Source organism: Orbicella faveolata, unplaced genomic scaffold (assembly GCF_042242905.1).
Source record: "Orbicella faveolata isolate gen_17 unplaced genomic scaffold, um_ofav_v1 contig_12, whole genome shotgun sequence".
Taxonomy (NCBI): Eukaryota; Metazoa; Cnidaria; class Anthozoa; order Scleractinia; family Merulinidae; genus Orbicella; species Orbicella faveolata.
Window position 1 is genome coordinate 32,488,944 of NW_028301539.1, and position 15,071 is coordinate 32,504,014.

General features: G+C 41.0%; 2 protein-coding genes across 7 annotated transcripts in view; one reads left to right on the forward strand and one right to left on the reverse strand.

The window, feature by feature from the left end:
• Positions 1-3,562, reverse strand: part of LOC110044394 (androglobin-like) — a 45,930-nt gene extending 42,368 nt beyond the window's left edge. For all 4 annotated transcript variants that reach the window (XM_089283333.1, XM_089283331.1, XM_089283332.1 and 1 more), the window contains exons 1-2: positions 3,413-3,562; positions 469-639 (exon numbers count right to left, since the gene is read on the reverse strand). In XM_089283333.1, coding sequence (XP_089139459.1) covers positions 469-639; positions 3,413-3,474 — 233 coding nt within the window. In that variant the 5' untranslated portion in view covers positions 3,475-3,562. The remainder of the gene's footprint in view (positions 1-468; positions 640-3,412) is intronic.
• Positions 570-14,055, forward strand: LOC110044393 (snake venom 5'-nucleotidase-like). 3 transcript variants are annotated; one of them, XM_020749934.2, is made up of 8 exons: positions 570-665; positions 6,060-6,546; positions 7,367-7,572; positions 8,169-8,377; positions 9,283-9,545; positions 10,493-10,697; positions 11,556-11,711; positions 12,523-14,055. In XM_020749934.2, the coding sequence occupies exons 2-8, from the start codon at positions 6,202-6,204 to the stop codon at positions 12,906-12,908; spliced, it is 1,770 nt and encodes a 589-aa protein (XP_020605593.1). In that variant the 5' UTR covers positions 570-665; positions 6,060-6,201; the 3' UTR covers positions 12,909-14,055. The 3 variants fall into 3 exon arrangements, with proteins under 3 accessions (XP_020605593.1, XP_020605594.1, XP_089139468.1); XM_020749935.2 differs by having other exon boundaries at positions 649-717; XM_089283342.1 differs by lacking the exon at positions 570-665 and having other exon boundaries at positions 5,817-6,546.
• Positions 14,056-15,071: the final 1,016 nt, after the last annotated feature.

Genomic DNA, 15,071 nt, shown 5'->3' on the forward strand with positions numbered 1-15,071 from the left:
TTGATAGAATAAATTTGTTGTTGTTTGCTGTTGCTCTTATTGTTCGTGTTGTTGTTGTTGTTGTTGAGTAGTGGAAGTAAACAGGAATGAGAAAAAAATCATAAAATAATTAGGAAATGATAGCTATTGCATTATCACAAGATGACAATAAAGTGCTCGTACGTTGAGCAAAACAGAAAAGTTATTTGGTCTCTAAGAACTCTCTTATTAAAGGTACCACTGTTTGAATGTCTCTCCAAACTGTTCTCCCTAATGAAGAACTTAATTAGATTGGCCAGATGTAATGGGCATCAATCTTCAAAGATACATCCTGGGTGGGGGGCGCATAAAATAACCGGGAAAATTGGAAATGAGTTGGTTGCGACGTGAAATCGGCAAGCGCCCCCGATTCCCGCCGCCTCTCACTCTTCTCGTACCTATCCCCAGGGACAACAGAACATGAGGGAACAAATGTTATCTGACACTTACGATATTTTCCTAGGTGGCGGCAAGGGATCTCTAGTACCGCTCTGTTTCTTCCATGCCGACAAGCGACTTTTTAACAGCTTTGTTCTCATCACTTCAGACTGCAGGTTGTTTATCGAAGAACTTGACCGTGGTGATAGCATTGGAGAGCGAGGACTGGATCGGCTTTCCATGCTGAATTCACAAAACAACAAGCGGAAGTGAGTAGACGACTCCTTCGGAAAAAATAACACAGCGATAGTAAAACTCGAAGTACGTTTCAGCTGAGTTCGGGATAATTTTTCTTTCTTTCTTTCTTTAATCTTTCTTGATACACGGTAAATATTCATCAGGATTTACAAATACAATGAATATATAATTACAATTCATTTACTGCATATACAATTCATTAACGGGATACGTAAATATATAATAAATAAACGATACGGGATATTTAGATAAAAAATTAACGAGACACAGGAAATTTGGAGGAAAAATTAATGGTATATGCCATATTTAGATCAGATATCCCGGGATCAAGTACGGAAATTGTTAAGTTTTGCAACTGGAATAAATTAAGGTGGTATGGTACCCTCAATATGGACCAAAAAGTTTGTTTAAATATGGTAAAGAAAGATCAATTGTGTGCTATTGCACTCAAGAAGAGAAATTAAATTTCTAGAGTTTTACTCAAAATGGTTGCTATGGAAACCAGCCACAGCCTTTTGAAGTAGTGTTTTATAGTATTGACGCCAACACTTCCTGCTCTTTTACAGAACAAGAATTGACTGTCAAATAAGCATATCATGTAAGTTTCTGTTTTGTTCTGTGATATGAACCTAAGTTTTGACAGTTAACTCTTATTTTCAGTGCTTTTTACATCTTTATTTGGAAATAACCTTATTTTTTACCACACCCAGTGGACAAATCATCTCATGTTACGATTTTTTTGGTTTATATCATCACGACACTATTGGTCTTCGATGAGCCCAAGTTTCAGAAATTCTACTTAAAAACCTTGCAAAGTACAAATGTTGGCGCGAAGTCAGTCGGTACAAAAGTAAACTTTTGAGAAAAATGCACTTTAAGTTTTTTACTGGCGAAGTATTAAGCATTTAACGAGCCACAAATAGTGGGGGGGGGTGCAGATTGGATCTCAGGGGAGGGGGTGCAATGGTTGTTCTATTTTGTAAAAAGTTACCGCAGTTGTGAGAAATATTCCTTGTCATAAGGGAAATGAATGAGCCTCTGATGGCAATTTGAGGCAAAGCTTTTCACAAATAATTATACCAATCGAGTTGTGCATGTCTTAAAAGTTTTTTCTAAATAGTTTCGTTCATATAAGTTAAAAATAATCTATATTTTTGGTCACGTTCTTATAGCAAACAGTCGTTGCTATGGCCGTTGCCACGTGAAAAAACTTATGCCACTGTGTACTTTCCTTAAATTTCACACTCATCTGGAAGGAAATTCGGCAAGATCGTTTCAAAATGTTTTTGACAAGTCCTCAAGGGTCTTAAGTCTTGTATTTCCAAGAAATTGAATTTTTCATGAACATCGCCATATTTTAGGGTACCATACCACCTAAAACAAGTTGAGAATATAACACAAACAGCGGTGTAAACATTGTATTCCAACGCATTTTAATACCGAAATTGACGTTTCGTATGCTAGTCAACATGTATCTTCAAAAGTGACCGTTACAATTTTTTTTTAAAATATATATCGTATACGTAAATATTAAAGGTCTGGAACCTAGACTGAGAAAAATGATCTTCAGCAGTACGTTAACCTGTCTAGACATCACGAGGAGTAACAGAAAGCAACAACTTCTCACTACCGACATTGACATTTGGGGAAGGCTTTAGCTCTTGACTGAACAGAGTCTCTAATTTTGCAATGAAACTCAGTTTTGCCGGACGCTAAAATGGCGGACGCTAAAATGATCCCATTAACGGGATACGGGATACTGGATACGGGATATTTAGGCAAAAGAAATTACGTTAAACGAATATGGAATACCTCCCCACCCCCTCCCCCCGCCCCGTTAATGGGGCCTTAGGGGTCAATGAATCGACAGCGTTCTTCTTCCAGCCTCCATTTGGAAAACAAATTAAGTACGTAAAACTGAGCCTATATATCTTTTTAGAATATTAAAATTAGTATATTGAAGCATTTCAAGATCGACCTTATCAGCTATGGAAAGCCATTTTGACTTAAAATCCAAGCCCCACGGAGTATATTATCAAAAATAAGAGAAGAAAGGCAATATAGGTCTACTTAGGCTTGTAGCCGTTTGAGCCATGACCAAAGACATCAGGTGGACGTTTTTAGCACGATATTGTACTGGATCTCACCTCAACCATGAGTACAAATGTTTGCCGACAATCTGCTAAGGCAAAGTGCTCGCAAGCAACCTGAAACTACCGATAAACTAAAACTAACTAAGCATCGCACCCTACTCTTCACTGTAGTCCTCTTCTTACGAAAGAAACCCGCGCGGAATTACTGCAAGCGCAAGCAGCGAGGAGCTAATTAAAATAAGGCGTTTCGCTCTTTACTCGAGGATTTAACGGAACTAAGGGCCTAAACCCTAGATCTGCAAAGGAAAGATCGAGGAAGGAATAAAGACAGTTGATGTTTATAACTGGATTTGATCAGTATATGTCAAACGTATTTCATTATTCGTGCCTCGGGAATTATATCATTGCATCCTAATTTTTGCTGGACAGATATTTTCACTGACATGCAGGCCCACTTTGATGAAAGGTGCATTTATATATGAACCTCTAATACAAGAATTATCGCCGATTTACCTCCTACTTTGATATCAGTTCCTCGGCCTTGAAATATATAAGCTAATTGACCGTAACTTGGTAACAGAGCGTTTCGCGAGGGTGAAATTTTTACCCAAAGTTAAAAATGTAATGAAATAACAATGGCCATTATTCAAATTAAAAACCGTTACCTCCGTTGTTCCTTTAATGTGTGAATGTCCTTAGTGGAATAAACTCCTTCACCACATAACATAGACTCCGGACGCACTAAACGGCATTGCTGTAATTCAGCTTTATGAATTTATTGTTGCTGGACATTCCTCGCAGCTGTCGTGCACTTTTCATTGTTTCAACTCAAATCCACCTGCCAAATAGCCAAATGTGCTGAATAAGTTATAAGGTATTGAATCGGCGTGGGGTGCAAGTTGAATTAAGAGCTGTTCCTCAAGTGATGTCTCTCGCTAGCTTTTGTCGCACTCGACATTAAACTTTTCAAGTTATTTCATGATTTGCAGCTCTAATAACGAAAGCCGTTCAAAGAAATCAAACGATTGACGTGTATTTGGCGCTTTCAACGGCTCAGTAACGTTCTGGTTTTATTTTAATTCATTTAAGACAGTTTATTTTATTTTGGACGCTAATTAACTTATTAACGTATTTCCTATTTAGTGGAAACGCATAAGTGCTTTCAATCGGGGCAGTACGTAGGGAAAACTGATCTCCTGGATTATCTTAAAATACTGTATTCACGACTTATTTAAATTTTACAATCCCTTGGTGCACATGAACAAGCCATCACACAATAGGCCAACTCCGATAAATTAAGGGGACTAAAACAAAAAAAATCAGATTGAGGTTGAGGCCAGCCTTCTCAATGCAGTGGACTTTTTAATAATGTTCATTTTTGACATTTGTCTTTCGTAATAACGGTTGTAGCTTTTATATTAAATTGTTAATCCTGATGTATTTACCGTGTTTTAAATAAAGATGATGATGATGATGATAGACGCCGGCGGTTTTTAATACCAATATTACTATTGGTGTACGGTGCTAAATAAAAGGCAGTATTGCAGGAATATTGAACCCTCGCGCTCCATGAGATCCCTGCATCTGCCCATCTGCCGTTCTATAGTACAGTACCCAAGTCCCTGCAGCCCGCTATTGGGCAGTTCACAGTCCATATCGTGCCCACCCCCCCCTACCCCCCACCCCCCGCTACGGAAAAGACTCAGACATTTCTTAACCCAGAATAATTCGTGCTCACTGGAGATTATATTGGGCAGAATTATGGCAAAAGCGAGGTTGTTTCAACTGATGACTTTGAAAGCTGGGAGAAGCCTTAGTTACCAGAATGGTTCAGAATTTATGGGCTTATTTTTTTCAGTCTCCGTTGTGCGTGAAATATCCTGGAAAACGGCTATTGCAGGAACGCGTTTGCATGAAAAGTCACACAATTGGCTTGGAGGCCCTCGCGGGGTCACCCCGGATGGAGGGCAACTCCCTTGTTTTTGTTTGTTTGCTTTTTTTTTTTTGCTTTTTTTTTTTTTACTTTTTTTTCCACGTAAACACTTTGAATCGGCCTTTCGAGATGTTTGACACGCCTTCTAGGGACATATACTAGGACAGAAATGATGGCCAATTTTTGTTTCCGTTTTGGTCCATTTCATTTAGCTCGGTCAGCACTGACAACTCTTCTCCATTACTTGTGGCAGGTCAAGAATTATACTATCAACATGCAAGGTCATACGTTTATCGTTACACAAAAGCGTTCATGATCAGAAAATAACTGTGATATAAAACATCATTGGACGAGAACTCCAGACATGCAACTATTTACTACCTGACTAAATTTAATGCTAATTCGTTTCACTTCGCCGCGAATAAGGAAATAGGCTCCGACGTCTTGGTAAGGCATCTTACGATGTTCAGTTGAACCTCGCTACATCTGAAACTCGGTTCTCGAATTCCCCGCTACCTCCAACTCAGAACATTTTTCTTTGGATATGCCTTTTAAACCATTTAAAAAGCACTGCGGTTAGCCTAAAAAGCACTCCGGTTAGCCTAAAAAGCACTCCGGTTAGCCTGAATAGCACTCCGGTTAGCCTAAATGGCTCTCCGGTTAGCCTGTTTACAGTTAGCTTTCAATAATGCTAAGGGTAACTCGATAAACCGTTAAAAAATTCCTAATTTCGCCGGCCGGTTGCCGTGACGCAGTGGTCATGCGTATCGCTTGCCATGCGTATCGCTTGCCATGCCTGCGACCCGGGTTCGAATCCTCTTGGGGTCGCCTGTCTTACAGTTGTTTTTACGGTGTTTTACTTTTTAATAAAATTTCTAAGTCTAACTGCCGGACACGGAGTATTCTAAAAAACCTGTCCGGCTGCCAGACATGTACCCACAGCGTTTACTCTCGGCTTCCTCGAATCTCCCACTCAAGGCATTTTTGGTTTCCCCTAAGAGTTCGAGGGTTCAATTGTACCTTTGTAGCGAATATGAGCACTAGCACGTCCAGTGCTCCTCATCTTACAAAGCAGTCATTTTGTAAATGTGTGTTGATGGCTTAAGAATTTAAATAACAAAGGTATGCCTCACAATAAGTTTATTATCGTATTCGTTATTGTTTTTTGTCAAAGCTATAGAATACCGGAGAGAACGAACTCACTTCTCTGATGAGACAGAGCAATGGTTTTTTTTTTTGGTTTTTTTTTTGGTTTTACCGTGGCAATAAGTTTCAAAAGGCTAACCAGAAGGTGAGGCAAGACGCTATTTCTTCTTTTTATCTTATCGTACGCACTGGATCTGACAATACCCTGGCACTGTCTTTGTTTTTTCTTTCAGGCTGGCTTTGTGTGTCTCCAATGAGCTTGACGTAACTTGTTAACTTTTTGGCGCGCATAATTGTAAACCGAAACCATATTCCCCGTGAAGTGACACCATCTCGAGCTATATCTCGTCACTGCCTACTCCCATTGCGATCGATATGAATGAAACTACAGCCAAAGCGATCATTTCCGCCCTGCTGTTTTCGTTTGTACTCTACGAGGTACAGGGTTTTTCGCTAACGCTTCTACATACAAACGACAATCACGGGCGATTCGAAGAAACAGACTCGTACGGCTTTCTTTGTTACCCCAGAAATGCACAGGCTGGAAAATGCTTCGGTGGAGTGGCGCGGAGGGCGACTATGCTCAAGGAGATTCGATCTCAGGAGAAAAACACACTGTTAGTTGCTGGAGGAGATGTGTTTACAGGAACACTGTGGTACCGAGTTTACCGCGGAAATGCCACGAGCAAGTTTATGAACGAGCTTGGATACGACGCATTGGTATGTGACATTCCTAGTCAGGGTTAAACATATTTGTTCTAGTCTGCGTGCAGTCGTCTGCTATTTTCTCCAACACGGAACCTAGTACGTCCATGTCTGGTTAAAAGGTGTCTAAAACGTGAGCTTTGGGCCATCAGGCTGCCGCCTTTTTAATAACGAAGTACTTGCATAACGAATACACGAATGTATGAATACATAAACGCAGCCAAGTGTGAAAAAATAACAGAGTAAAAATGTACAACGATGGTGATAAAAGAACGTGTAATCATGTGAAAGTAGACTAATTGTTAATAGGCTAGGGTAAAATAATTGCGTGCTGTATTGCCGAGGTAATGACTGGAGTTGTTATCTGCTCCATTAGCCGAGCAATGTGCCACGACTCCAGCTTAATTTGATAATCACTTTTTCGGTTTTTTTTTTTTTTTACCACATTGTTTGTCCAAGATGGATCCTTTTTGGCTTTCTTTGCAAGGGACCGTGTAAATGACATTTGTAGTGCAAGCTATTTAGAAATCGGAATAACATCTTGCAGTGCGATCAGGAGCTATGGCTCCTGGTGCGATAGATAGATAGATAGATAGATAGACAGACAGACAGACAGACAGACAGACAGACAGACGGACGGACGGATCGATCGATCGATCGATCGATCGATCGATCGATAGATAGATAGATAGATAGATAGATAGATAGATATAATTCAGTTTCCCTGCCCCCCCCCCCCCCCACCCCTCCCCTAACCATCCGTACGTTTGGGCTGACCATGCTGGTACTACAGAACTGTGCATAACATTCTTATCATTTTTCCATGTTTAATCAGGCCCTTGGAAATCACGAATTTGATGATGGCGTCGACAACCTGGTTTCCTTCCTTGGTCGGGTAAATTTTTCTGTAGTGGTTTCAAATCTGGATGTTAGCAAAGAACCAGCATGGCCGTCACCGCCCTTGTTTACCAAGTCGAAGATTTTTGACGTCGGGGGTGAGAAAATTGGCGTGGTTGGATATGTACTGCAAAGCACTCCAATGTAAGTTTTTATTCCGCATCTTATTTATCTTTCCAGACTTGACAAGACTTTTTATTAGACATAAACAAATCCTGCGCCCGAACTGGCAAGGTGTGGTATATCTTGCGTGCTCGGAATGACTCGCTGTTTTCCGCAAGGAAAGTTGTTTTCCCAAGCTCGTTTGGGAAAGTTGGCTGGATATTAGCCTCGTTCTTTTTTTGTGTTTATGAACCTCAACTGCGTCTCGGTCCATAAAAACACATAAAAAAACCTTGGCTTAGATCCAGCCATCTTGAACTCACAGATTTTCAAAAACCCATGGATATAGTTACGAGACTTGCAGTATTTTCAGGCGCCAGTAGTGCGAGTCAAACTACTAACGGAGAAAATGAATAGGATATCAAAAATGTTTAATAAGAGATTTATTGTCCAACATATTTCTTCCCGAAAGTGTTTTTAGTCTTTATGGGAAACGCGAAGGCTACAAGAGTACAGTTAAGTTGAGGCATTTGTTCTTGCGCGTTTAGCGAGTGGAACTATGAGGAAAGGGCGCCAAATGACAACACCTACATCTTGTATGTTCCACAGCTCGTGCCTTCTTTGTTTTTTAATTCAAGGCTGTCAAAACCTGGGCCAGGCCCAAACGTGAAGTTCCTACCCGAGGTAGATTCTGTTAGAAGTGCTGTGAATGAACTCAATAAGCTCGACATCAATAAGATTATTGCCGTTGGCCACGCTGGTATAGACGTAGACAAGAAAATCGCCAAAGAAGTCGACGGTGTGGATATTGTGGTGGGAGGGCACACAAACACCTTCCTTTACACAGGTAATGGGGCAGTGCAAGGAACCTGCGTGCTTTTAAATAAATAGGACTGAGTGGAGTCCAATTCGGTCGGTTATCATAAGAGTGATAACAAAATCGGACGACCGCGCAGCGGGAGTCCGATTTGTTTATCACGAGTATGATTACAGACCGAATTGGACGACACGAAGGCTTATTACCAATTAATCATAAAAATTACAATTTCCGAGAAAAGAAGAATAGCAAAGTTATGAAAGAAAGGGAAAATTTGCATTAAAAGACCTACAAAAGAGATGTAAACATTCTAAGGCAACTGCGCCTCCTACCAGCAATTAGGTGCCAAAAACACAAAAGCGCACGCACGCACGCACGCACACAGGCACGTAACTACAACTTTGAATGTAATTGGTTGATTTAAACTACAACTTTGAATATGATTGGCTTATTGAACTGTCCGATAACAAACTGTCCGTTAAACAACTTGGCAAGTAAATTAGTGGAAAATAGGAGTTTTTTAAACCAATCACAATCGAGGAAATTGTAATTTGTATGATTAGTCCTGGAAATCTTTTTCTGAAAAAGAGTGCGAACCCTGGATTTTGCTCCTAGTATGCGCTGTAATTGGTCGGAAAAAATCGCGCTACTTACTCTGCTAATCAGATGGTCCAGATACATAACCAATCCCAAACTCGATTTGATCTCATGCGTTTCAGTTCCCGCGCTTTTTTCCCCGCGCTTTTTTCCCCGCGCTTTTTTCCCGCCCTTGGCGTGGGCTACGGCTCATCATTTGTTTGTTTGTCTGTTTACATTTCCTGTGGTCGACCATTGCAATTTCGTAAGTTTCGGTTTTACGCCACAGGCAAATGAAAACTGCGATATTCCAGCAAGGAAGCATTGCCTAAATTTATTTTCCCTTCGTATCATTCTAGGCGCACCCCCGTCCACTGAAAAGCCGTACGGTCCGTATCCCTTGGTTATCATACCGGACAGTAACCCAGATGCCAGGGTGTTAGTTGTTCAGGACTTTGCTTATGGTAAATACCTCGGAAAACTGAAGGTCGATTTTGATGCTGATGGTGAAGTGATCAAGTGGAGTGGAAATCCTATATTACTGGACAACTCAGTGAAAAAAGATCCAAAAATCCTCCAGCAGGTGCAACAAATGAAAAGTGAGGTATCCAAAGTGTCGGAGGTAAGAGACAAATTCTTCACTTCTCTCGTCTCCAGAGCCCGCGCGGCCTTTTACTCACTGTGCTTAATTTCTTTGTCTCTGAAGCTGGTTATAAAGTTTGCTTTTAGCGGTAGTCATGAAAACTGTCTGCCAATGACTGTCAAAAATCCAAAAAGTGCAAAGATTACATCCTGATCCACTCAGCTTGCGGACACAGACTGATTTCTGAGTGTCATGTTCCAGGCTCTAGCTCTGGATTTGTGGAGGCGAGAGGAACGAGGCGAGCTTGAAAACGAGGGGTTCTGGTAAAGAAAGTGCCCCATACCCCTCGCCTTTTTTCCACTGGTTCTTCGCGCCGGCTCTCCACATCTGACCATACCTCTGGAACCAATCTCGTTCCCAGAGTCCTTGTTCCCCTTGACCAGCGGTCGGAAAGCGAGAGCTCTGGGAGCAACCATTTTGAAATAACCGAATGCTGCCCATCCGGTTTCACTACACAGTTTGCATCTATGGCGCATGCCTGAAATGCAGAGCTCTCGTTTTCCGACCGCTGGTCAAGGGGAACCAAGACTCTGGGAACGAGATTGCCCTAGGACAGGCTAGTCTCTGAGCTGTTATTTCACTCGTGTGAAATGATAGGCGAAAGAGAGCGTGCATTCGCAAATTATGCAGAGATTATTTAGCAATCAGGCCCAGGTTGTTCGAAAGGTAGGTAACTCCATCCACCGAATAAATCACTATCCAGCGAAGAACTTGGTTTGCTTTGTTAACACTTATCCACTGGACTTATCTGATACCGTTTTCCAGCCTTCGAACGACTGAGGCCACTGCAGGACTTAAAGCAGAAAAGCGGGATAGTGTAATGGACTTGTTGGAAACTAGGAAACTAGCATCATAAGATACTATAACAACATAAAGTGTCTTGTTATAAAGGCGAAGAAATGGAGCAGACAATTTTTATCATTTAGGTCAAAGTGGGTAGCAGCTACGTCTTCCTTGATGCAAGAAAACCAGCGTGTATGCTCAAAGAATGCAACTTAGGAAATGTTGTCACAGACGCATTTGTGTTTCACTACGCTAAACAATTTGCGAGTGAATCACAATGGACGACGGCTAGTGTTGCGATTCAGAACAGTGGAAGCATAACTTCATCAATCTTCGTCAACGCTAAAGGTACTGTGTGCTGTAAGTTAAATAGCCAAGATTTACCCCTGGGGCAAATTGTTACAGAGAGGTGTCGAGTATCTATTACTTGCAAAAACATTTCGGACGTTAAAACTTCGGAAGTTTTGTTTGGGACGTTTAATTTTCGGACACTTTTAATCTCATTTTGGACACATTTTGGACAAAAATTTGGGAAACAATAAACAAAGCTAAAGTAAATTTACGCCTACAAAACACTAATTAAACTGAACCATCACCTGTGAAAATGATAGTTTAACTGCACCCTCCGGGCCTTACTGACATATCGCTGAGAAAATAGCACAAATTATATTAAGCCGTTACGGATATCAAGCAGTGTCTTAACTAGAATTCGCAGTCCATAAAGGTCGGCATACACGAGGGGACTAGTCGAGGGGACTAGTTCCTGCAACAAGTCACGGGGACAAGTCCCATCGTGTGAACTGGCCATTTTTGCCACAAAATCTAGTCGCAGGGACTAAATTTGGTCCCTGCGACTAGTCCCACAAATTCAAACTGAACTGGTTTGAATTTTTGGGACAAGTCCCTGCGACTTGTTCCTCAAAACGTTTCGTGTGAACTGTTCGTGGGACAAGTCCCTGCGACCAGTCCCTTCGTGTAAACTCTTCCGGGGACTAGTTGCAGGGCGGACTAGTCGCAGGAAGATAATTAGGCCAAAAGGTTGGCATGTATTGGAAGGATGGAATACGAAAGACGGACTGGAATACTTTAGGCTGAACTTTTCAAGATTCACAAGCTGTAAAGTTCTCTAAACATTTCAGTTCTACTGACAATGTTCAAATGCCCAATATCGTTTTGTTTCTAACACATGTGGCTTCTATTACATAGATAATGTCACGTATGGTCATATAGCGAACAGTTTTCCCTACAGAAACACGGTGGACATCGTGGAACTTAAAGGCAAGGATCTTGTGCAGGTTTTTGAACAGGTGGCTTCACTGTACGACGAAAGCAACCCCAGTGCGTCATTTCTGCAAGTCTCAGGTACTTTTTAAAATTTTCAGTTTGTTCTTAGTAGCCTGAGCGTCCACCACAATGCTATCTAATTGCAAAATAGTCACAGCATTGAAAATGTTGATAAGAGGTGACAAGTATTAATTTTTTTTAGTTTGGGGATATAACTTTACTGGTGCTATGGGGAAAACAGAGTGAGTGTTTTTTTCTCATGATCATGGAATGCTGAGGGTTACTTTACGATGGATTAGCATACATGATCCAAAAGCGGTGATAGAAATACTCCTAGTCGCAACCGCGGGCAATATGCGTCGGCCTGATGGGGTCCTAAGCTCGAACGCGCGCAGACTTAACCATTATAATTTGACAGAGTTTATGTAATAGGAGGCAACCCATTTTCCAATGAGACATCCTATTCCAGAAATATCGGTGTCGTTGAACAATTGGAGTCCATTGCATTGTACAGAACGTAGAAGCATCAGATATTTGAATCATACTAGCTGGCTGTACACATGCCCATAGCTCTAATCTTTGCCACATATTTTTCGCTGAAAGCTCAGGTAGTTTAACTCAACTTAGCCCAAAGCCAACAGGAACATGTTGTGGATGAAAAACTCGTAGACACTTCTCTCCTAAGGTACAGGGGCATACAGTCCGTATGAGTAGGAGAAAATATCCCCTGGGTGTAAAATTGAGGCAACAGAAATAGACCTCGTGTAGCTTCTGTATGTACCCAACACGATTCCTCAGTAAAACGTAAAGCGGTAATATTAAATCTCAACCCAATGAAGATTTAGGTATAAATGGCAGCCTTGAAAACAGCTTTCGCCTTGCCTTGCAGGACTACAAATACAGTACGACATGAAAAAGCCGTCTGGTAGCAGAGTGGTCGCAATTCAGGTTCGTTGTGCTTCCTGCAAGTACCCTTCGTACCAAGCTCTTGACCAGTCCACTGTGTACAAAGTAATTCTATCGTCCTACATGGCCGGGGGTGGAGCGGGGCTGAGTGTTATCGCAGAGAAGAAACTCTCTCATCAAGTTGGCAACATAACTGATGATCAGGTGATGATGGACTATTTCAAGGCAAAATCTCCGATCATGACCGGGATAGAAAACAGAATCACCTTTGTGGATGAAAGGGATAAGCCATGTGTTAGCGGAGGAAACCTACCCAGTTTTGGCTTTCCTTTGGTATTTACGATCGTTACATCATATTTTCAGTTGTAAAACAAGTTGCTTGAGTAAGCGTAAAAACATAGATTATGGGTGTGTTCCTTTAGGATGTTCCGGAACAGGATCAATCATTCAACTTGATCACTCGGGTCGTGGTGCATCCGAGGAACCGATGAATGACATCTGGGCAAGGATTCATTGGTATTTTTAGGCTGTGTCCACAGTCCACACTAAGCCGGAGGAATTTGAACACGGAGTTTTCACTCTGAAAACGCAAAATTAAAAAATGCCAAGATTCCGTCCCCCACTACGCCGGAGGAATTTAAAAACGCAACAATCGTCGGTCATTTTGGATTTGTGTATTGAGGAAATCTCTGGCAGGGAAATCACTTGATTGTCGAGATGTCTTCGTTTTCTAAAATCTCCGTTTTCAAAATGCTTTCCGTCCACACTAAAATACAAAGCCGGCGTTTTCAAATTTCTCCAGTTTGAAGAGCGTTTTCGAAAGCTCTGATTAGTGTGGATGGTTGGCCTAACCGTAGAAATTAAGCTCGGTATTAAAATCCATCCGCCATTATGTGGACGGGGCCTCAGATGCAGCATGATCCGAGTGATCTTGGATCATTTGTCCTGATTCAGATCATCACAAAAAAACTGAAACGCACCCTTATAAAAATGGTTAGGTAAGATCCCACGACAAGTTGAAAACCTAGCTATGTTTTGCATGGCCATAAGATCTTCCAGTATTGCAACACTAAACAATTAAATGGCAATGTTGTAGACAGGATCGATACAAATCAAGGTACATCAAACTGATTTTGATAATAGATTGTTGCGTCAATAATCTAAGACTGACAAAATGAACTCCGTCAACTGAATATTAATAAAATATTCAGGAGAATTCATTTAATTCTTTGGTATATCGCTTTTATTTGAGATTTAGGGTGATTCGGTACATGATTTTTTTATTTTCCTGTTAAACCCGTTCCTAAGAATTCTAGTTTCTTGGAGCGCTGAATATTATGTTGCCAATACTGGATATTTTCGTCGCATTACGTTTACATTGAATGTGTTTGATCTTAGCTTCTGTCAATATAAAGAGCTAGAGTAGGATCAAAATCGGAAAAATAGCATTAGAGAAGAAAGTACTGTTACCATAGGGATGAAGATCTGCCGACTGTTAAAAAGATCTTTCTAATAATGGAGTCATTGCAGTTATTCTGACTGATGTTCGTTTACACAATGGAACCCCGAATATCACGACTACTGATATGACGTTCGTTATCGCGTCCTGAGCAAAACCTCAGTTCTCTCTCTCCTGAAAACCCTTTTTAAGCGACTAGTGACTTCGTTAATGGCCCTAACGACCACCGTTTGGATTTTCCGAGCTTTCAATGGTCTGTAACGGACAAGTACAAAACTCGGACCGAATCAAATCGACTCAGCGATAAAAGAAAACAAAATCGGCGATCCGAGTTGATCCGGTAAGAGTTTTGCCCCTGCCTGTTTCATGACTTAATCTTGTTCATGACCTTTTAAAACAGGAGTTGAAGTGAATGACATTTACCCAGTAAGTTGAAAAATCAGTGCTCCGTTACACTGACGCTTCCCTAACGTTTTCAATGGAAACTACCGTAAACTTCCAAAACTAGTGACCCTCGAAAATAGCAGGAACAAGGTTCCAAAGTTCAAAAGTAGTGAAAGTTACATATGGTACTACATTTGGTAATTATAATAAAGGCACTCTGCAACAAGGGAAGGAATTGCTTATGCCACAAAGTATTATGAAATGTCACTTCGTGCTTCGTCCGTTTATGTTGCGCCATTTTATAACAAAAACTGTGAAACTTTCATAGTCAAGCGAACAAGAACGTACTCACAGGAACTTTTCTTCACATTAAATTGAAGTGTCATTTTCAACTGGGGCGTATTTAAACTGAAGGCGAGCGTTCCTTTAAATTAAAATTGAAATCTTGACCAGAGCACCGAGATATTGATATAGCAGACTAATTAACGGTGCAGTCGAGTAGCTACCAGCTGCCGAAAAACAATACGGTCTCGACACAAGGAACACCCCATGTGACAGCAACATAAATTTAAACTGGAACGAAGAATTTCATCTCATGTTTTAAGGGCTGTTTTTACGAACTTCCCTCTTTTATTTCGTAAGAAGTACACAGTCGCATCAACCTTATATAAGGTTTTCTGCTCCCCGAA

What these genes read in the sequence shown, in the direction of transcription:
- LOC110044393 (XM_020749934.2), top strand. Translation starts at nt 6,202, where the DNA reads ATGAATGAAACTACAGCCAAAGCGATCATTTCCGCCCTGCTGTTTTCG. An exon ending in AATCTTCGTCAACGCTAAAG is followed by an intron (nt 10,698 to 11,555) that starts GTACTGTGTGCT and finishes TCTATTACATAG; the next exon opens with ATAATGTCACGTATGGTCAT. An exon ending in GTCATTTCTGCAAGTCTCAG is followed by an intron (nt 11,712 to 12,522) that starts GTACTTTTTAAA and finishes CTTGCCTTGCAG; the next exon opens with GACTACAAATACAGTACGAC.